Genomic DNA, 21,903 nt, shown 5'->3' with positions numbered 1-21,903 from the left:
ATAGTTCAGAACATTGGGAGAATATCATTCTAATACATAGTGATAGGAACTTGGGTTGTGCTGCATTTACTAGTATATTCTGTCTCTTCTTGAAGCAGGTTCTGGGAATTAATGGTGAAAAAACTGCTCTTTGGTTTTACAGACCCTTGTGAGATTCTTGTGGCTCCGCTGCAGCAGGTAGAAAGCAGCATCTTTTTCTGAGGAGATACTGAGTTTTCTGCATATCACAACAAAAACCCTATTTTTAACTTAAGGTCTTGGAAAACAATAATGTATTTAATATGATACATGGAAAAAAATCCCCCAGTGACTGATTCCTTTGAACATTGTTTACTGAGCCACCAGATTGTCCAAATACTTTTGTACCATACTACGATGCTGTTATATGACACATGCTTGTTTTATGCTTTCTCCCTCTCTTTTCAGTAAATCTATAATGTCCAATTAATACTCACTCCGTTTTACCCACAAGTTCCCCATGCCAATGCAATGACAGATTTATTCTGTACCACACTTAAAGTACTTCAGTAAAGCAAAATTAGCATCAACCCTTGGAGACACAGAGTTGAGAACAGATAGGGATTTGAGACTCCAAGAGTCTTATATGATGAGGAAGATTGAATCTAGAACCAGAGTAAAATTTTATGCTTAGTACATGTCATTTTTGCAGAAGGCCAAAGATGACTGAAAATATTATGAGCAGCCTGACAGCTCAGGCTGGATTGTTTTCTCAATAAATTTCTGGCCAAGTGACAACTTTCTTGAAAGATGCCAAGTGGGACTTGAGCCAGAAAGAGAGACTATGTGAACAGCTTAAGACAGGTGAGGAAGAAAACCCAACAACAAAAACAATCTAAAACAAAAAATGCAGAGAAGATTACAGCTTTCAAGACATTTAGAAAACAGAAAACTTCAGCTGTGAACCTTCAGGAGCTTTCCTTTTGCTGATAATGGACTGGATATTCTATCCTGTTGAAACAAAGCATTCTCCCTCATTCCTTTCATCTTCCATATTTCAGCTCAGTTTCACTTCAGATCTGTCCGTCATGCTTTCAAATCTTTCTCCCTCATTCAAGTTTTCTTTCCCATTCTCATTTTCTCTGTTTATATTAATACTAGCTAGTAAATTCAGATAAACCAACTCTACACTTCCTTAACAGATAGGCCCACAGCATCACTGCACATCCCTCCTCTGTGCTGGGTCCAGATCTGTGCCAGTGGTCTGGATTCAATTGCAAGTGAATAATGGCAATGGGTAAGCCACAGTGTTTCTAGCCTGGCCCTGCCTGGGCCAGAGAAGCAGGTCCAGCTCAGAAAAAGTCTGGAGTTTAAAGGTATAATTAGCAAAAACAAGAGAAATAAGATGATGCTCGCATATGTTGTCATTTAATTGCTTATTCTGTTCCTCAGCCTCATACTTTCACCAGTACCAACTTGCTCATTTCTACTGGAAGGCCATCTCCTGCAATGGGGAAATGCCATTGAAGTTTCCATAGAGGAAGAAATTTCGGAGACTAGAAATACATCAGACTGGATAGGGGTCAACAGCAGAAGCATCAAAGACTGTGAATGGTGCAACAAACTGTATGCCAATCATTTCATCAGGAGAAAACTTAGTGTGCACCTGTTATTCATGGAAATGTTAAAGCAACTACTTTTACAGCACTGTAAAAATGATATTACAAGCAACTGCCCCTGGCAATACTGCCAAGAAGAAACACTTCACAGCTCATCCATTCACTATAACTTTCTGGGGATAAAACTGTCCAGATGCAGCAACTGTTACAAGTGGATCTGGTTCCAGGGAAATCAGGCTACTTGGGCTTACTTGTGCTCACTAGGGATGACTTATTCACAGAAGCACAGACTGGTTGAAGCTGGATGGGACCTTTTGTGAGCATCCATTTTAGTGACTGCTTCAAGCTTTTATAAACAGATTCAGGCTGTAAGAATTCATTAGACAATGAATGGATGTCACTGGGCAGAAAAAAAAAGACGAAGATCCATAAGTACTAAGAGACTGAAAAAAAAGACCTGAATAATCCATTTTTGAAGGTGGTAGAAGAGGGAAGATAATTATGTATTTATCCATTTGATCCTGAGAGAGCCATAGTGGGAGCTCAAGCACTTGGGATGGGGCACGGATGGAGAGTAACAGAGAGATCTTGCACACAACTCTTTACATCTCACACACTCAATGTGCTGCGACAGTGAATCTGTACAGCAAAGTCCCCAAATTTGCAAAGCTCCCAGCCCCATATACTCTCATCTGTCTGTCTGCTTAAGCTCTTTGTCAAGAAATCGAAGTCTAAAAAAATCCGGGTCTACAACCTGGTACGTTGCCTAAGTTTATAGTCACAAGTCAACTGGATTAAGGTTGAGTGGAAATAATACAAGGCTTAATCCAATACTTGCAGTTATTTGTGGAAGTCTGTTGGATCATGCCCACAGCAAAATGCAATTTGATAGATTAGAAGATGAAAATGGGTAAAATGGGGACACTTGGGCTATCTAATAAGAAACTGGGTAAGTTACAGGAAAACATGCTGTGGAGTGCAATCTCTGCTTAGTCCTTCGGGAGATATTACATATGCTAATAATAGTTACCCTCCATCCCTTTATTTTGAAAAGTATCTGAGTAAAAATGGAACTACCTTACTCAATAGAACTTCTTCCAGGATACGCATTAACAAAAAAAGTATCCTTATTACTATTTCCCCCCCCCCCCTTTTTTTTTCTCTCCTGCTTACACTGCACTAGCACAGCTACTAGTGACTGAAATACATTGTCTTGGTTTGACAACTCTCTGAAAAAGACAGGTTAATTTTGTTGTCATCAAACTTGTGATGAAAGCCTATAGGAATAATAAAAACTAGATTTAGGTAAAGAGAATAGTTGTTAGCAATATTGATTCACAAAACCACAAGAACACACCTTGCCTTTCTAATACCAGCATGCCAGACAGAGAATAACATCTACTTACACATAGTGAATTTGATCAGAAAGTCATTGAGACAGTGTCATTTCCACAGTGTCTTTTTGAAGTGTAACCATGAACTGGTTCCTGTATGTGACTGATAATAAGTACTGACTTCCAAGACTTAGATTAATCTTAAAGAAATCACAAATCGTCATTGGTAAATATGCTAAAATTTTGAACAGGAATGAAAATTTTTTAAAAATGTTCCTATTAGAACATGAATTAGAAGAGGTAATAACATTTTGTTAATCACTTTGAAGCTGAAATCCCTACTTGAATAAATGAGGGGATTTTCTCAAAACTGATAATAGCGATCAGAATCATTAGTGGTATAGTGCTTCTGTTTTGGAAAGAGCCGTTTGGAAAATTAGATGTGAACAATTGAAATTACCTGTAACATTAATTGGGCAAGTGTGTATATTTGATTGGAGAAATCTGGTATTGTTCTCCATAAAGCTTTATATAATGGTCAGAGTCAAAAAAAAAAAAAAAAAAAAAAAAAAAAAAAAAAAAAAAAAAAAAAGCGCAACATAGCTATGTGTTTAGATTTATACTAGACTGTTTAAAATATAAGAACACAAAATATGCTGTACTCTAGAAGATGAACAACGTTAAAAAAAAAGAGGGAAGAGACAAATACCCAGTGTTTAGAGAATATTCCAGGCATAATTCCAAGTCTTATACTAACTGGGGGCCAGCAAGCAGAGTGAAAACCAGATTCAGCCCCTCTTCTCCTACTCTTCTGAACTCTTTGAGAGCCAAGTGAACTTTACTTTATGTTTACTTAGTGCCCCCGAAACACATTAATCAGAAAAAGACAACACTCAGCTGCACTTTCTATGATCCTAACTGCATTCATCTAGATGCCCAGCACCACAGAGGAGAATGCTCAGCTACAAGCACTATCAAAACCACTCGTACAGCTTTCCGGTATCTCTGAAAGGCCAGAAGTACTACTGCAACTCGTTAAACTTCTTTATAGTCTGATGTGTTACATTGCAGAGAAATGGTAAATAAATAACTGTTGATTTGACATTGCTTTCAACTGCTAAGCAATTCTGCTTTTCTCAATGTTACAATTAACGTCAGTAGTTAATGCCTTAAGAGGAGGAACTGGAAATTCAACTGCAATAAACAAATGCAGTCAGTTTCAACTTAAGGATATACTCCAACTAATAGCATGGCATTGGTTCAGCTGTTCCCTTCTCAGCCTGCAATTACACTTCTGTTGGTTGGAGCAGTAGGGGAATCATTTATCATCCTAAGGTAGGTTGCAGTGCAGTGAAATTGGGCACTTTGGAAAAATACGCCTGTAGCAGAACATATGCAAAACCATGAAATGAACTGGCTCCAAGCCAGCATGTAAGGAGAAAAACAAGAGAATATAAATGAAAAAAATTAGAGAACACTGTACTCAGAAGATCCTCCTATTGTTAGATCCTGAACAGCTTTAAAGGTCAGAATGACAACAATCTGTCTTCTCTGTGGAGCAGCTTAATCAATTTGCAGCTCTTTTTTCATTCACCCTGTTAAAATGAGTTTACATCGTTAAAATAGATCTTCTACTTAGTTTTTGCTTTTTAATTGCTCTCAGGCACCTGTATATATCTCTGTACAACTGCAGCAAACTGAGGAATATATATACAAGTGCGTATTTATATTTCTTCACCGGATAGAGTATGAACTACTCTGTAGATCTAGACTCACTAACGCGGAATAATATTCAGCTCAAGAGGCAATTTTCTGCTCCTGAAGCAGAAGGAAGAACTTGGCTGTAGCTTCACCACTGTAGTGAATACTGGAATGGGCAGAGGTTACAAAACAAAAATAACTATGCATCAAGCCACAAAGCTTGAAAGTTTTCAGACATCACACTCTCTGTTCTCAGTGAAAGTTCCACGCATCTTACCCCAGTACAGCTGAAGATGACCTGGCCTCATCTATTGATTTCTTGGCACTACTGGAGCAGAGCCCCCAACTTCAAGGACTCTAGCTGCCACAGCACTATAGGCTGCAGTAAGTGAATAAAATACTTTTTCTTTTTTTCTTTTTTTTTTTTCTTCTTCTCATGGAATATACACTCTACGGGTTTACAGTCCTAATTTTCCACAGTAATTATTTTCATGTTTACTTCCTCTCATTTTCACCACAACTAAGATGGCTACCTCTAGGTGTCCTCTCTATGAGTAATGAAAGAATCATCATCAGAACAATTCAGCCAGCCTACAAACTTAATGAAATAAGAATCAAGACCTTTACACGCACAACACTTCTTTCTACCACAGGTCTTTAATTGCTGATGATTAAAGGTGAATCTTGAAAGCTGGATCACAACCAGAAACAGAAACAGAATCCCACAAGATCACCACATACACCATCATTTTTCCTTCCAACAGTAATTCTCCTTAAGTAAATGTGCCTTACTCAAAACGAGTACAAACCAGTAGTACCAAAATCATAGCAAAGTTTCAGATTTTACAGCTAGTCCCACTGAACATAGAGGGAGTCTGTGAAAGGCAAGCTACTCTGAAAAACATGCAAGAGCTTCTGTCTCCAAATTCTTCTCTCTGTACCTATGCACGCCTTCACATAAGAAGCTTTTTCAGTTTCTTTGACATTAAGGAATTAAAAAAAAAAAGTTACATGCTTATGGCTGTAACACAGTCCTAAAGATTACACTTTTTCTTGAATCTGAAAAGTAGAACAAACACAAAGATGAACATTACCCTGATGCATGCCTTATTATTAGACAGACATGCAAAAATAATTAGCAATATACAACCTCTCGTAATGAAAAGTGATGTGTGATTATTTCCCCCCCCTCAACTCAGCATTTGGTTCTGTGCTCTTTGTTTTCTTCCACTCCACTCACGTGCAACTGTTCAAGACAAAAAGTAGATGCCCTGAGATTCAGGGAAGATACAGCTCTACTGCACTGTAAATTCAGATATATAGAAAGCTGATGCATGTAAAGGTAACAATCCCCAAATACAGGATGAGGTTTATTCATCTAAAATTGGGTTTCTTTTCTTCTCTGCGTTGTGACTAAAGGTTTTTAAGCATTTAAACATACAGCTTTACTTCTAAATAAAATACATAGATGACTCCCAAACAGCTGGTTTACTTAACACTACTATGTAAACATCTGCTCAGATTAATGCATGTGGATAAGTACATCACCTAGCAAGACTCTTAAACTCAAACTCATCTTCATCAAGTCTTCCTGTCTTATCAGAAACCACTGGGGTGGAGGCCTGTGACAGCGTAAAGGAGGCTTTTTTTTTTTTTTTTTTTTTTTTTTTTTTGTGAATAGGTTCAAAACAGAGGATAGATGAGTGAGTATACCAAAATCACAGCTCCCATGCTTTCTGTTTTCCACTATTTCTGCATTAATGCAAATTTTCTTTCCTGTCTCTTTTTGGTTGTTTCGACTTCATCACTTATTTTAGTAGCTTATTACCTTTTGAAAGTGCTAGGAATCCTGGGCCAGTGCCTGCTGAACTAAATGGGATTCTTGACATTGACTTGAATGGAAACAGGATTAGGCTGGCTGTATGCCTCATTAGATACGCAATTCTGTAGCACCCTCTAAAATTCTGCTGAACTTTCCCTTTCAAGCAAATAAAACAAGTAAACTCAAAGGCCATGAAATGTCATGATTACATTTAGACACTTAAACTGAGGTACCTGACAAATTAGCCATCTTCTTGCCAGGCATCTTAGAATTCTGCAGCCCCCAAGGGATTTCCCCTGGCCATTATCACTTATTGCAAAGTCAAAGAGAGAAAGCTAAGGTTATTGTTTTGCCTGTGGAATCAAAATATGCTGAGAGAGCACGTTATTCCCCAGACTTTCAGGTTTATTGCATTTCTAATTCACACATAAGGTCACCATATGTCAAGTGAGTATGTATTTTGTTACCATAGCTAGTGTCACATTTTAACTCTAATGCTAAATAGTCTTAGACGGCAACAATACTTTCCTTGAAACAGCGTGATTTAGCTCTCACAGCAGAAGACTGGTCTTCCAATTAAAGATGGAAAATGAAATGTTTTGGTTCCACTTTCAGGTTTAGCAGACACTACAAAACTATAAAAGTTAGTCAATTTCTGTGAACCTTTGTTTTAAGAGTAGAAAGCCAAAGAAGTAAAAACCCTTATTAGCCAAAGCTAGTACAGCGACAACTGATTTTCTCTACTGAGAAAGATTAATAAAGGTATCCATATTGGATTAAATTTCATTTGGCATTTAAAGCTACCAAGATGATGTTTGAAATCAGCTTTTTGTGACCTCATATGAATATGCTACGATGACAATATTTCGCTCTGCAAAATGCATGAACATGAATTTGACCATACAATTGTCATTTCTTGTCACTTGAGTAGTCTTATGGTTAAGCAGCCATAATTGTCCTTTGGGTGTTATCTTAAATACGTTAAGAAAGAAATTGAATGCTTTCACCACATTATAGTTGGGACACTTTTTCAAAGCTAATTTCTAAGTCTGTGAATTATTCATAATACACTTCAAACAGGCTCTTCTGGATAAGGTAATTGACCTTGTCTGCATGAAGCACCTACTACCTTGCCTTGGGATAATTAAATCTATGATGTGGTCCATTATTTAAAGGTAATGTCTTCTCATTAGGTTAGGCAATATATTATCACTCAACTAGCCACCTAATTCTGCATTTAGAGCATTCAAGATTTTATTGTTTTGTCATAGGTTTCACTCATCATAGCAATGGCTCACATTAAGCAGTGTGCTGCAACAATAGTTATTTGATAAATGGAAGCAGGACTTTGAGGACTAAAGTTTCAAGATCTACATCTGTATTCACAAGTTCTGTTGGCTGTCCTTCATTTTTGAGAATGAAAGCAATAAAAAGTATTCAACAACTTTTTGCCTCAGTCTTCACTGGCAACTGCTTTTCCTTCATCAGTGACACAGACTGTAAGATCAAGTGCATCCTCAGCAAGTTTATGGATGACACCAAGTTGTGTGGTGCAAACAATGTGTCTGAGGGATCGGATACTATCCAGAGAGATCTAGACAGGCTGAACAGTGGACCCAGGAGAATCTCTTATGGTTCAACAAATCAGCAAGGTCATGCCACTGGGTCCTGGCAAACTCCACTATCAATTCAAGCTGAGGATAAAAGGATTGATTCAAGAAGGACTTGGAAGTATTGGTGGATGGCAAGTTGGACATGAACCAGAATTGTGCCCTCTCGACATAAAAAGAAAAACATAAAAAACTGTGCATCAAAAGCAGCATGGCCAGGAGTCACAGATGTGCTCCTGGCCCTCTGCTCTGTGTTGGTGAGACCTCATCTAGAGTACTGCATCCAGATGTGGAGTCCTCAGCACAGGGAAGATATGGACCTATTGGAGTGCATCCACAGAAGGGCCACATAAATCATCAAAGGGATGGAACACCTCTCTTATGAGGACAATCTGAGAAAGCTGTGGCTGTTCAGCCTGGAGAAGAGAAAGCTCAGGGGAGACCTGAAAGCGGCCTTTCAGTATCTAAAGGGGGGCTGCAAGAAGGAAGGGGACAGAGTCATAGCAGCTCTGTTGTGAAAGGATGGGGAAGTGGTTTCAAACTAAAAGAGGGAGATTTAGATTGGATATAAGGAAAAAGTTTTTTACAATAAGGGTGATGAGGCACTGGAACAGATTCCCCAGAGGTGTGGATGATAACTTGTCCTTCGAGGTCCTTCAAGGCCAGCTTGGATGGGACTCCAGGCATCCTGGTTTAGTATTAAAAGTGGAGGTTGGTGGCCCTGCCTGTGGCGAGGGAGGTTGGACATTCATGATCTTTGAGGTCCCTTCCAAATCAGGCCATTCTGTGATTCTGTGAGATTCTTGGAGACATTCATGGTAAGGCTGGACCAGTTCCTGAGTAAACTGACTGAGCTGTAGGCGTCCCTGTTCACTGCACAGGAGTTGGACTAGATGATATATAAAGGTTTCTTCCAACCCAAATCATTCTTTGTTTCTAAAAAAAGTGTGTCCATTCAATAAAATCCAGTGGAAAAAAAAAAAAATGGATCCAAGTAACAAACCATATGGCATTAGCAATACAAATTAATGTACTGTTCAGTGAAAACAGGTATGAAAAGTATGCTAAAACACATATTTAGATATCCCTCTAAATTATCTCAGGTATTTCTGCAGAGTTTAATTTTGCTGTATAGAAAAATCCATGGGTGGTCTGCCATCGAAGATGAAATGAGCAGTGCTGGCTCTAGCACAGGCTAGTTATGTGCCTTATTTTAGACTTCTCCTTGAACCTACAACACGTTACTATGACTATATATTTCTTCAAAAGTTATTCATCAGTGAAAATAATTTGAAGCAAATGATCATTTCCACATATCTATGGAGTGCAACTCAACTCTCTCCTGCTTTTAAAATATTTGGATATACTTGAGCAGAATAAAGCAGCATTAAATCTATTTATGTGACTTGTAAATTCTTGAGTGCCATAATCTGAAAAAACTTCGTTCTCTTTCCTGGCTCTCAGAGATGGCCCAAAAAGGTGTTTTAAGTTACATTGGATGACTCCAATAAACAGACTTAGAGGTGCTCATTTAAATTGTGCAAGATACACCTGTCTATTCCCATACAAGAACACAACATTGGCTTTTTCAATCCATCAGTGTTTAGTTTCTGACCATCAATTTGCATTAACAACAAGCTCTGGATTGACATATTCTTTTCTCTATGTATCTGAATTTTAGTGTTTTTGCAGTTATTCATTTATTTCATACTAGAGTGAAACTTCATGAAAGATGCAGTAACTAAGGAGTTAACTCACCATCTTATTGGCCTATTCAGTATAATAAGTCCAATGGAAATAAACCTGCATACTTTTGTATCCTTTCCTCTGAATTATTCAATATTGCAGCCTCTCTCAAGCTGGTCATTAAAAGAATCTATAATTATGTTAGCTATTCAGAGATTTTTAATCTTATTATACAAACATAGTTCAGCTTATGAAATGCTTACCTTGATTAGATGTTGAGTATTCACTTAAAATCATGAAGCATTATTTTAAAGCAGAAATAGAAAAGGGCATCAGAAAGATTTCAGGGTGGTAGAGTGAACATTTACACTGAAGACCTCTGGCTAAATTCTTATTTTCATGAATATTCAGGAACAAACTTTTCGTGCCTCAGGAACATTTTTGCAAACAAAAATTCAAGTGCTGTAGTCCAGGATAATATAAAAAAGTAAAGGATTATGAAAATTATCACAGCAAAATTGAAATGAAATTCTGAAAAGCTAGAAAAGAAATAGCTGCCATTTATCATTTTCCATCGGCTAAAACAAACTGACCAACGATAGTATTGTTCTAAGCAAGATTACCTGCAATTGGTCTGTCTACTAAATCATATTTCATAATGGTTGACTGCCTTCAATTGTAGAATCATAGTTGTGTACTATGCATAGATAGCTCTTGTCACTATAATATGATTATATTTACCCATTAGTTTCTGTTTTTGTGCCACAATCCAGCAACTACAATATTACAGTGGGTCTAATGGTCTGTTTCACTTTGTTCATTTACCTATTAATTTTGGCAATGGAATACTTCATGGCACATAAATTTCACTCTTTGAAAACATGGCAACCTGTAGTACAATATGGTCAGAGAGATTCTGGTGCTTTGTACAGAAGCAGAATGGCAGCATTTTGGAAAGAACATACCTCCCTCTGGAGGCATTGGCTGTACGTAAGGTGATTACTTCAACAATAATAGGATGTAATGATTCACTCAATAAAATTCTACCTCTATTAAGCAGGTACTTCTAATGTTCTGAGGATTGACTGGTGGCCATAGCTTGAATCACAGAAGCAGTAAACAAAAATACAACACTGAACCTCTCTGTCTGAATCCTGAGCATAAACGTGCACTGTGAGGGAAGTGAGCTAGAAAGAGGACTGTGCTTTAAAGACAGATGTTCCAGGAACCAAAGTCTACAATAAAGCCTTGAGAAATACCAGTGCCAAGAGAACCATCTCAGTTCAGTGATAGCTGTTAAAATGGCAAAGCAGGACAGCGAAACTACCTATCCAGAACCAGAGAAAAGGCCCAACAGAGCTGAACCAGAACCTACTTTAAGAGACATCAATTTGCCCTAGAATCCCACCCTTTGCTGTAATGTTAGCATTAATTTACAAACATCTTTCTGTGGAGGCCAGCCCCTAAACTTTTCCTACACATCAAAGTAGTTGCTTGCATCAGAGCTTGAAATCACAGTAACAATGGAAAGTAAGGAAATGCTATGTAGAGAAAGCCTTCAGTTCAATGGATGAAAGAGTAACCAAACTATCTCATCTCCTTCCAACTCTGACAGTAGATCATTCACAAAGAAGTAAATTACAGTTAATCACCATTCTTCTTTCTCTCCTAACCTATCTGCACGTATCTATACAAATATGCAAACACATACTTTCTGAAAAAGAGAGTACTCAGTATGTATAAGCAAGAGATAATTTTACAAGATTATTCTGACCATTTGAAACAGCAGGTAAAATAAAGGTACATATCTAAAATAAACCTACTAACCTAACTGATGTCACTTTTTCTTCAGTTTTCTTTCAAACCTCCCTTCATTTTTGAAAACTTTCCTCCATACGCTTACAATTCATAAGTAAAACACACCTGTAAGGCTTGAATTAGGTTCAGTTACAGAAAACTAAGGAGGAGGACAGGCAGGAACCATTATAATGTTTTCTTTCCCACCAACATTTTGATAACACTGAATGACACAGTCTGAACAATAACAATAAAAGAATAAAAAAGGGCTACTGAATGCAGACTAAGCTACTGGGAGCACTTTTCATGCACTATTAATGATAATGGATTGGAATCACTAGATGCTGTAAACTAGCCCTGTCATTTTAAACTTTTTAGGCAGACCAAAGACATAGGGAATGGGAGACATGGAATTAAACACGTCAGATAAAGGACATGAAGCAGATTGGAAACAGTCTGAAAGAAACCTAGCACAGCTATTGCTAGTAGCATGTGGACTAAAATGTATGAAAAACTGATGGGTTAATTAAGTTTAGAATGTGTATTTGTTAAAGTTCTTATGTTGTGGAGGAGATAGGCATCTGTATCTCTGGTATGATAAAAAATAAGTGCATTTCATTTTAGCCCAAATTTTCTACCAGCTCTAGAACATTTAGGGACAGAAGGATCAATATAGTATGCTCTAACCCTGTTAATGCTAATGGGCTATAGATATGAATCTTTACCTGATTTTCTAGAGAAGCCATAGTTGTAAAGCCAACTGTTTCTCAATGTGTTGCACACATTCTCAGGTCAGCTTACTTTTTCTCAAAACATCTTTGAAAAAGAAAGACAGGCCTGTCTGCATGGCATCCAAGAGTCTAAAGAAAGTTACTCACACCTCTCCCTTTAGAACCAACCACTGCAGCAAAACAAAACATAAATTCTGTCTAGGAAAAAAAAAAAAAAAAAAAAAGAAATTTGGAATCTTGACAGATACTAGAAACTATTCCAAGGGCTAAGCTACAGAATCACAGCTTTCTCTCCTTACCCAGCAGAATACACCATACACCCAATTACCGTCCACAAAAAACAAATGTACCACTCAAGGGCAGTGTGCTTATTCTGCCCTAACAGCACAAGGAAAAGGCACAGGAGGTGTCTAGATTTTACATTTCACGTGCAGACTTCAGAGTTGCAGATTTGGCAGGAATCACTCTTTTTATGGTTCTTTTTAATTCTTGGACAAACTTTGCCGTTTGTTTTGAATTGCTAATTTCAAATAGATTTAATTGCTTAAACTGATTTCAGTAGAAGCCATCACCAGCAGAAGACTCATGCCTCATTTTTCCTCTCTGTTAAACGAGGTAAGAAAACTACTTTTAGTGGAGGACTGCATATAGATTAATTGGTTGACCTTTAAAAATGCTAATGTTAAAAAAAAAAAGAAAGTTTTCTTCTGGGACTTTTGAATTCTCTTCTTGATAACAAAGGAAGAAGGCTCTTGATGTTGGCTTTAAGACCCGGACAGCTCAAGAAGAAACACACTCCTTGCCTAAATCAGTCCCCATTAAAGTCTGAGTCTTCCTCCTGTCACAGCAGCTCAGTACACATTCAGGCTCGAAAGGTTTTTTGTTTTGTTCTCCATCTTTCTAGCCCAGCAGACATTAAAAAGCTACTCTAAGGAAAATTTGAAAAGGGCTGTTTTCTTTCTTTTAACCCAACACATCTTATAGCTACTTATCAAGTCTGATCCATCCCCAGCACACACATCAGTCTGGTTTGGAGGGAGGTAAGCAATTCTTGATTGCTTTCAGTAGCTTCTTGGGAATGCAATTTTTCCTTAAAGGTCTGAATATGTGTGTTCCTTGCATGCTTCCTTACCCTCAAAGATTTTTTTTTTTTTTAGAGTAAAGGGATTGTGGGTTTGGTTTTTTTTTTCAAGAAAGAAACTGACACTTTGAAGGACTATTTTTATGCTACCCTGCATAAAAATATGGTGGTTCACAAAAGCAAAACACTGAGCTATATATACTCCTAGGGAAGACTCTTTTTCTCTTGCTGTTAGAACAAAAACCACCAAGTAATCTGAAAGCACAGCATTCAGCTGATTCTCATTGTTTCTTTTCCTCTGTCTCTGCCTTCATACTTTAAAAAAAAACAACAAACAACACATTTCCAATAGGCTATCCTCACACAGTAAAAAGGATGGAATTCCTGTACTTAAAATTCACAGGCAGTGGATCTGAGTCAGACAAAGAACATGATTCCTTTTTTATTATGCTAACACTTTCCATTCTCCTAGTAACATTATATAATTAAATTATGCAACTATTGGTTCTGTCCCTCTCACTTGTTCAGTCAGTTCCACCTGACTTTCATTTAGTACCTTGCTTTGAACATACTTTTCTCCTCCAGATATAGAATTGAAGTCAAATAAACCCCAAACACCCACAAAACAGAGATTACAACACGAGATGCTTTGCTATCCTTAAAGATAACATGAATAGAAATGTAAATTATTTCTTTACTCATATGGCATCAAGGCAGCTGTGAACACTTCCACCGCTATAATTTACATTTTCCATGCTCCAGAATTGGAAACATCTCACACAAACACACACACCTAAGGCCAAATTTGAAGGGGAAATTAGTTTAATGTCAGTAAGAATCTTTCAGTCAAATGGAGCCCAGGATGCTCAAAGTAGGACAGGTGAATGAAGCAGACAAATACAAGTGTGATGAGAACATACTCCCTGCTGTGGCTCTAATAAGGAAAAAAGTGCACTTTTCTGCACAGTCTGAGCAGTACTGCTTTCTGTTTTGAATGGTGGAGAGGTTGCTGTCATAGCTAATGAGGTGTTATAATGAACAATAGATTAGCTGCTTTTATAATTACCAGTATTTATTGTTAACAATATGCAGAGTTCTGCAAATTAAAAAAGACTATCACTGCTCATGATTAGGGAATGCTGCCTAGAATAGTCTGAAAAAATTGTGTATTTCTTTCTTTCTTCAAAATTTGTGTGCAAAAAACTTACATGACTGCGTCCATCAAATCTCAAGTATCACTAGAACATGTTTGGTTCTGGTGTACTTGTGTATCTCATAAGACTATCAATTTCTAAAATCTTATTTTTACTGCAGAGTAAAATGAGGGGAGATTTGCAACAGAAATATTCAGTAGCAGCAGAAGTATAGCAGAAATATGAAGGACACATTCCACATAAATAAATAGCATTTAACCATACAAGCTCCTCCACCTTTCTATCAGACATCCCCTCAATAAGCATTTTTTAAATTCACCTGACGTAGCATGCCTAAGGCAAACACAGATAATGGTGAAGAGACTTGTGCCCTTCTGGTGTCATTCCAGAAACACATCAGGAAGCATTAGGCTGTCTTCTGCAGCTAGATTCAAGACAAGAGTGCATTTTCCTTCCACTGAATCAGAAGTCACCCAGTGTATCCCTGCAAAGATTTCTTGTCCATGTCTTTCTCATTGCTTGGCCTCTTTGCTGCATTGCAGTCTCAGAGAACACCAATGGGACTAGAGCAGAAGTAATCCAAGCAGCTGGTATTCTTTCCTTAGCAGATATAGCAATATTTGTCTATTGTCACTCAGGAGGGACTGTGTGTGGGAGGTACAAGGTCAGAAATTGGGATAATGATATTCCATTACTCACAGGTGCACGAGTACTAAATGTCAAGTTACTTTGTCCATGCAGTATGTTTTTCATTTTTGTTAGACCACCTGCATACTGCTAACAATATAGCATCTTTCAAAATGGCCTCTAAATCGGTCTCTGTGAGAAAGAGAGCTGACAAACACCCATATTAAATTACTATGGCAAACTTTGTTCAAAGTCTCTAAATACAGCAGTTTGTCTGAACTGCTACACTGGAGGGGAGAGACAAAGTGCACTGGTGGAAACACAGATGCCAAGCCAATTACTCTCAAGAAGAGGATCCAAGTTAGCCTGGAATCACTACATCATGCAATCTAGAGCTGCCGCTTGCCCAACACTCTCTTTAATACGATCCACTTCTTCAGGGCAGACTGCCCTGTTATAGACAAAGGCAAATCTTCTCCTGGTAACACAGTAACAACTTCAAGTGTCTGGAACCATGGAATAACAGATTTGGATGGCACAAAGTAGTAACGAGCAAAAACCCAAGGGTAAATTACTGCTTGCTAAGGGCTACGGAGATACGACCAATTTGTCTCAACAATGAGAATCAAGTCTAAATTCAGAGTAGGACACACTTCTTGCAACTGTGTTTTCCTCTGGTAAGAGGGGTACAAAACACAAAAGGACAGAGGTAGGGAAGAACAGCTATGTCTGTCACGATAGGGTCACAGAGCTGGAAACAACATATGGTACACCTCAGTGCTGAGACAGGGAAAAGGTTCAGAAAAGACGTGTATTTTAGAATAGACATTTGAAATCCAAACTTAAAGCAACGTAGTGTGGGATTATACTGGAAAGAGACAAGAAAAAATAAAAGGAGGAAGGCAAAAGAAAAAAAAAGGACATTCCTATTTCTTTGATTTTGCTCTAAGACTGATCTTTTCTCAGTTTCTGCCTACATAAATATGCTACAAATTTGACAGACTGTCAGCCACGTATATGTATTGTGAACCAAGTATCCTGCCACTGACACAGCTATCACTGTGTTAAATCCTTGATATGGTGGATGTGAAGTTTCTTTGCAAACGTTAAGCCTTTGAGGTTACTCCTAAGAATGCACTGCTTCTAGAAACCTGAGCAAATTGAGTCATAGCTCAGCTAATTAATGTTAGTTGATTAATGAACTGTTTTCATACCTTCAAAAATCTTGTCTGCTAACAGTGTAATTAAAAGTGCTCACACATACCTATTATTGTTCATGTACTCCTGTCCTAAGTTCTTACCTGACACGCTCCTCAAGGAAAGGAAATCAGACCCCTATGACCTAAATCTGTCTTCAAATTCCAAGCATACAGACAGCACATACAGAAGTACCCAAGCTTCCTGCCCACACCCCTTCTTCTCCTACTAGCTCATCTGCTCCTCAGCAGACAGTATGTGCTTCAAAGGATGAGGCAGTGGTAAAATCTCCAGTCTCCTGTGGATAACTTTTCTAATTAATGCCAACTGTCATACTTGCTCTTGTTATGTGGGTGTCTCTCCAACAGGAATGGAGAAGTCACAAGAGAATTACAATTACTGGTCATAAATTGGAAGTTTCATTTGGCAGCATTGTGAAAGCCAGCTTTGATGAACAGACATCTATTCTGACATTCAAAAACCTCCTGAAAATCTAGCTGATAGCAGAGATGCTCAAAAACACAGTTCAAAGGAATTTAATTTCAGTTTTCAAAGACATGTTTGCAGCTAAGCTGTAGTATGACAGTGAGAACTGATAAGCCTTTTTCAGACAGCAGGAGGTGGAGATGAGTAAACTCCTTTGCCAACTGCCAGATTGCCTGTCTGACACATTGCAGATGTAAATCCAAGTAACTCAATGGGGAGACTACGCTGAATTACACCCACTGAGGAGGTGCCTATGCCTTCAAGGCAAGAGGTAGGAAAAAGAACAAAAAGACAAATTCCCTGATATAAACTCAAACAATCTTACGCAAGCCAGAAACCTCCCTTGGTTTCTCTCAAAGGCTGCCCAGAGTACTTGTCCCTTTGCCTGGGCACATTAATTTTTGTCTTTCTTTCCTGCCATGTCAAAGCTATGAAAGTCAAAGTTACTATGTAACAGCACAAATCTTCCTTGCAAAGTGAAGTCAAGGAAGAAAAAGAAAAGAGAAATCTCTTTATTGTTTCTCTATGAAGCATGATAGTGTTTAGATCCTGAAGGCAAGGATTTGGGGTTTTGTTGCTACCAGCTGAGATATCTTAATCATATATTCTATCTCCTAGGACAAAAAAAAGAAAAAGAAATAAGAACAAAATTCTATAGTAGATGAAGCACAGAAATGAATTAGATCCCTTGATGGCGGGGGAACTCTGTACATCTGTCAAGATCAGATACACTTTTGGAAGATGTCTTTCCATCAAATACACACTGCTGGGCTTGGTCCAGAACTATTAACGAATGATGATATTCATCAAGATGGATTAGGTGACATAATGTTCCCTACTGGCCCATGAATGCAACGTTCTCATCACCACATGCAGTTATATACTGACTTTTGAAGGAATATATAAATGTTGTCTGTTAATCAAAATTAAGCATTACTGTTGCAGAACAAAATGCTTCAGGTATTCAGAAACCTGGGCCAAATCAACAAGCAAACCCCAGGAGTTCTGATTTTTGTACTAATCAATTTTAGCGATCAATTACTACTGGGCATAAACAGGTGGGAGTCTTCCACAGTGTGCCCAGAAAAATGCCCTGAATACACACACACCTATAAGCTTAGTAGTGGAAATTTTTAAATCTTAGGACTCTTCAAGATACGCACCACTAGGCTCTAGGTTCTTCTCTAATACAGCAATCGTTCACCTCAAAATGAATATCAGTTAACAAAAATACAGAAGGCTTTGGAGAAATATATTCCTTTCTACTACTTAAAAACATGTAACACTAAGCTAAGAACAAGAGTGTTCCCCAAACCTCATCATTTCAGCAGCTCAGACAATTTATTTTTGAGCATGTTCCAAGTCTAGTCAAACTTATAGCCTCAGGCTACAGAGAAAGTTCACGATGAAAAATTGAAAGCGTAATTAAAAAGCGTACAAAAAGAAGAAAGAGAAAGGGGAAAAATGATAGTCTGCCACATGCAGAGCTCAAGATTGTAATTTTTTCTGATTTATCATGTATTAAAGAGTTATGAGTCTTGCATGGTCAACTGTCAGGAGCCCAGTGGCACTGCAACAGCTGCAAGAGAGCAAGCTGGTATGCAGGATATCATCCTAATACCCTCTCCCTCAAGGTATTGGTGTCACACCTTTATTCCTGGACAAGTGCCTATCAGGAATTGTCTTAGCAAGTCTGCAAGCTGCTTTACAGAGGTTCTATATACAAGAAGTACTACAACATATATTGTTTCTTTCTGCATGCACATGAAAAAAATATCAGACAGAAGAAGAATTAAATATATGCAGACCTGCTGTAACACTGTGGTCTTAAAAAAAAAAGAAATAATCCAGAAATAATCTCTGTGGTGACTATGTCTTTGTAACACATCATGGGTGGCGTGGAATAACAGCAGCCAATGACACAAAGTATTGTCAAAACATTCTTCCTTGTTTTCATGAGCAGCTATGTCTGTGCTTTATTTCCCCTTTCTGCTCTACTCTGGGTGCTGATGCTAAAATTTCACTCTTCAAAAAATTATCAGCAATACAAACAGTTCTCAACTGGTAAATTCTGATGGTAACAAAAGACATGACTAGCAGCTTTTGAAAATAAACTGTTCGTAAGGCATCAGATTACTGGATCCATAAATATTCAGATTTATAATAACTTTACCGAAACCAGTCAAGTTTTTTCTACATCTCATTAGGCAGTGTATTTTTAACACAATAGGATCTCCCATTACAAGATTCCCGTAAGGTTTCCCATGGGATCTCTCCTAGCCTACTAATAAATTTAAGGGTTCCTAATAAATGGAGAATCATTGGGACCATACAGAGATTATAAACAACCAAACAAAAAATTGGAAGCATCCAGAAGCCTGCCTTCAAGGACATTCCTCCTTTTTTGGATTACCAGATGTAAACTCCAGGCTTCATCAGAAGGTCACACAATAGCCACCCTGAGTAGCCACTGGTGATTTGCCATCACAAAAAGACACAAACTGATCAGACCCTCTCTGCTCTCTAGTTGCTACCATGTTAAATCAGTGCAAAAAATTGGTTCCTTCTACCAAGAGGTAAAAATAATTTTTGCCCCAGGAACTATTTAAGCATTTTAAACATCACATTCAGGACTATTGGACTGGTACAACTTTCCTGACTAGAAATACGTAAGTTTAGAGTCTTACACTTTCCTTTTAATACAGCTACAAACCTGTAAATGAAAACAAAACAAAAACAAACAAACAAGCAAAAAACCAACAATCATTTGCCACCAGCCGGCACAGCGTAAGTGCTTTCCAAGAGCTGTTTTCCATTGCAGAAGCTTTCAGACCCTTTGTACTCAAGGACTTACACACTGGGAAACTCCCCTGCAGAGCTCTGTCCATCTGATGTCAGAGGACAGCCAGCACACAGCAGGACCCAAGGAAGTCAAAGGCTTTTCACTTTAGCCTGAATTGCTACTATCCAGGCAGTTTTCTTTCTCCTTAGTCGCAGTGCAGCCTGCACCTGCTGTATAATCAATAGCAGTTAACAAGGAAAGACTTGGGCTCATGACACTTACTCGGGGTGTTGAGGAGACGTGACTTTTTGCAGTGGTAGGCTGCCTCCTGTTCGCAGTACTCCGCACTGTTTATCACAGCTTCAAGCTGCTCTGAGCTGCTGTTGTAGTTAAAGGACATGGTGTAGGGCTTCTCTGGACCAGCTCCTTGCACTCTGGTTAGCCCTGTGTTGTTGTGCTGCACTGCAGTCCAGATCTTGTCTTCTGTTAAATGAAAAAGGGATTGAACAGGAAGTTAACAGCCAAAAATCTGCAACAAGCAGGGCACAAAAGCCAACCCAAATCTAACATTTTACTGCATTACAGACAAGGTCACCTCTGAAATGGTTCCTACGTGATGAAAACCTGCAGGTCAACATAGAGCCCAAGAGCTGTTTCTCCCTGAACCAGCTCAAGCAAATGCTACAGCTTGCTGTGCTGGAGAAAAATTGTTAGAACTTCACAGGAAAAATGGAAAATCTTCAGCATCTTCTGTTGCCAGCATACAGAGAAAATTAGATGCATTTCAACTGGCTTCAGTCCTGGGAAAAGACTTAGTAATATGTTTCGGGATGGTAACATTCATCTTTTATAAACATAGCTTTACCTAAGAGAACAGACCACTGTTATAACAAATAGTAACTGCAGCTGATGAGCTCACACAGAGTCATCGCAAACAGAATTACTGACAAAAAACTGCAATTGTGAACGTGTTCCTACTGCCCAGTTACAAGGCAGAGAATGCATTTTACTCAACTGTCACATTTTTCAGCATGAAAGCTGAGCAATGCAGAACAATTTATGACTCAGCATCTGTAAATAAGTGTAAATTTTGATGCTTGCCCATGCTGGGGACCACAACCTCACTTCTTTCACTGCATTTACTGATGAGGCAGTGTATTTCTCAGGTCATACAAAGCAGAATCTAGGTTTACTCACAATTCAAGCTGCAACAGCACAGCTCACTACCAGCATTGAGGTTGGTGTGATAAGAAGATTGCAATTAGAAGCAATTAGCTTAGCAGGGAGGCTATTGCCCAGTAGGTTCACATGAGATAGCAAGGGACAAGATAAAAAGGGAAGCCTGAATGGCCAGTCTGCTGAGCTGACCCAGAATAAAAGGCAAATTTTTAAACGAGGATTCACAGGACTGAGTCTTCCACATGCTCTTACCAAGATACACACACAGTAAAATCCCTCTTTACCCAAGAATGTGTTTACTCAGGGAAGACACAAGGCAAAAATAAAAGGAAGCAAATCCGCTCTTAAAAACTGTGCACTGAAGTATTCAGATGATTTTACTGCCAAATAACGTGGGTGGATTCTCATACAGCACTATCTTTACAATGAGCTTAGCAGCTTTGTGGCCACTGTTATGTGTTACAGATGATCTATACTTTTTAAGCTTCAGACATCTCACAGATGACTTCCATAGAACTCTAACACGTATATATAAACCCTAAGTGGACAATCTTTTCAAAGACACTCGTAAGTTATTGAATTGCCATTATAGAGTCATTCAGATGACAGGCAAGTAATGAGCAGCATCTGAGAATCATACAAATGCATCTGGCCCAACTTTGGAAGAAATTTTTCTCTGAGTAATTTACAACTTGATCTTGAACGCTGGAGACTGTAAGGATAATTTATACTCAGCAAACTAGAGATCTACTCACAGCATTCTCATCATTTCTGCGATGGTGGATGGAAGCAGTTTCCTCATAGATCTATTATTATGAGATTCTTACAGAGTTCAGGATGCTGATTGTGGATCCTTTGAGATGGAAGTCAAGAAAGTACTGAGCAATGTGTAATACATAAAGGTTAGATTAAAACCATAAGAAATACTACAAATCTACTGTTTTTAAATCTTGCCCCAGTGCCTGTAACACAGGCAATGCAGTAGCACAATATAAAACTACACAGCTCTGCACAATAGACAGCTTCCAATACGATATAAGTCAATTAAATCATAACGCATCTTACATATCTGAAAAAGTGATTCTCATCAGCCAAAGTCTTTTTGTTTATTTTTCATTTGTTTTCTTAAGGATTGACAT

General features: G+C 38.2%; 1 protein-coding gene across 2 annotated transcripts in view; it reads right to left on the bottom strand.

Moving 5' to 3' along the window:
* The window catches only part of CNTNAP5 (contactin associated protein family member 5), a 263,012-nt gene that overhangs the window by 59,455 nt on the left and 181,654 nt on the right, over positions 1-21,903 (bottom strand). For both annotated transcript variants that reach the window (XM_052675060.1, XM_052675061.1), the window contains one exon: positions 19,868-20,068. In XM_052675060.1, coding sequence (XP_052531020.1) covers positions 19,868-20,068 — 201 coding nt within the window. The remainder of the gene's footprint in view (positions 1-19,867; positions 20,069-21,903) is intronic.

This window comes from Tympanuchus pallidicinctus, unplaced genomic scaffold, assembly GCF_026119805.1.
Source record: "Tympanuchus pallidicinctus isolate F22 unplaced genomic scaffold, pur_lepc_1.0 scaffold15, whole genome shotgun sequence".
Taxonomy (NCBI): Eukaryota; Metazoa; Chordata; class Aves; order Galliformes; family Phasianidae; genus Tympanuchus; species Tympanuchus pallidicinctus.
Note: the sequence above shows the minus strand (reverse complement) of the source record. Positions and strands in the feature narration are given on the sequence as shown.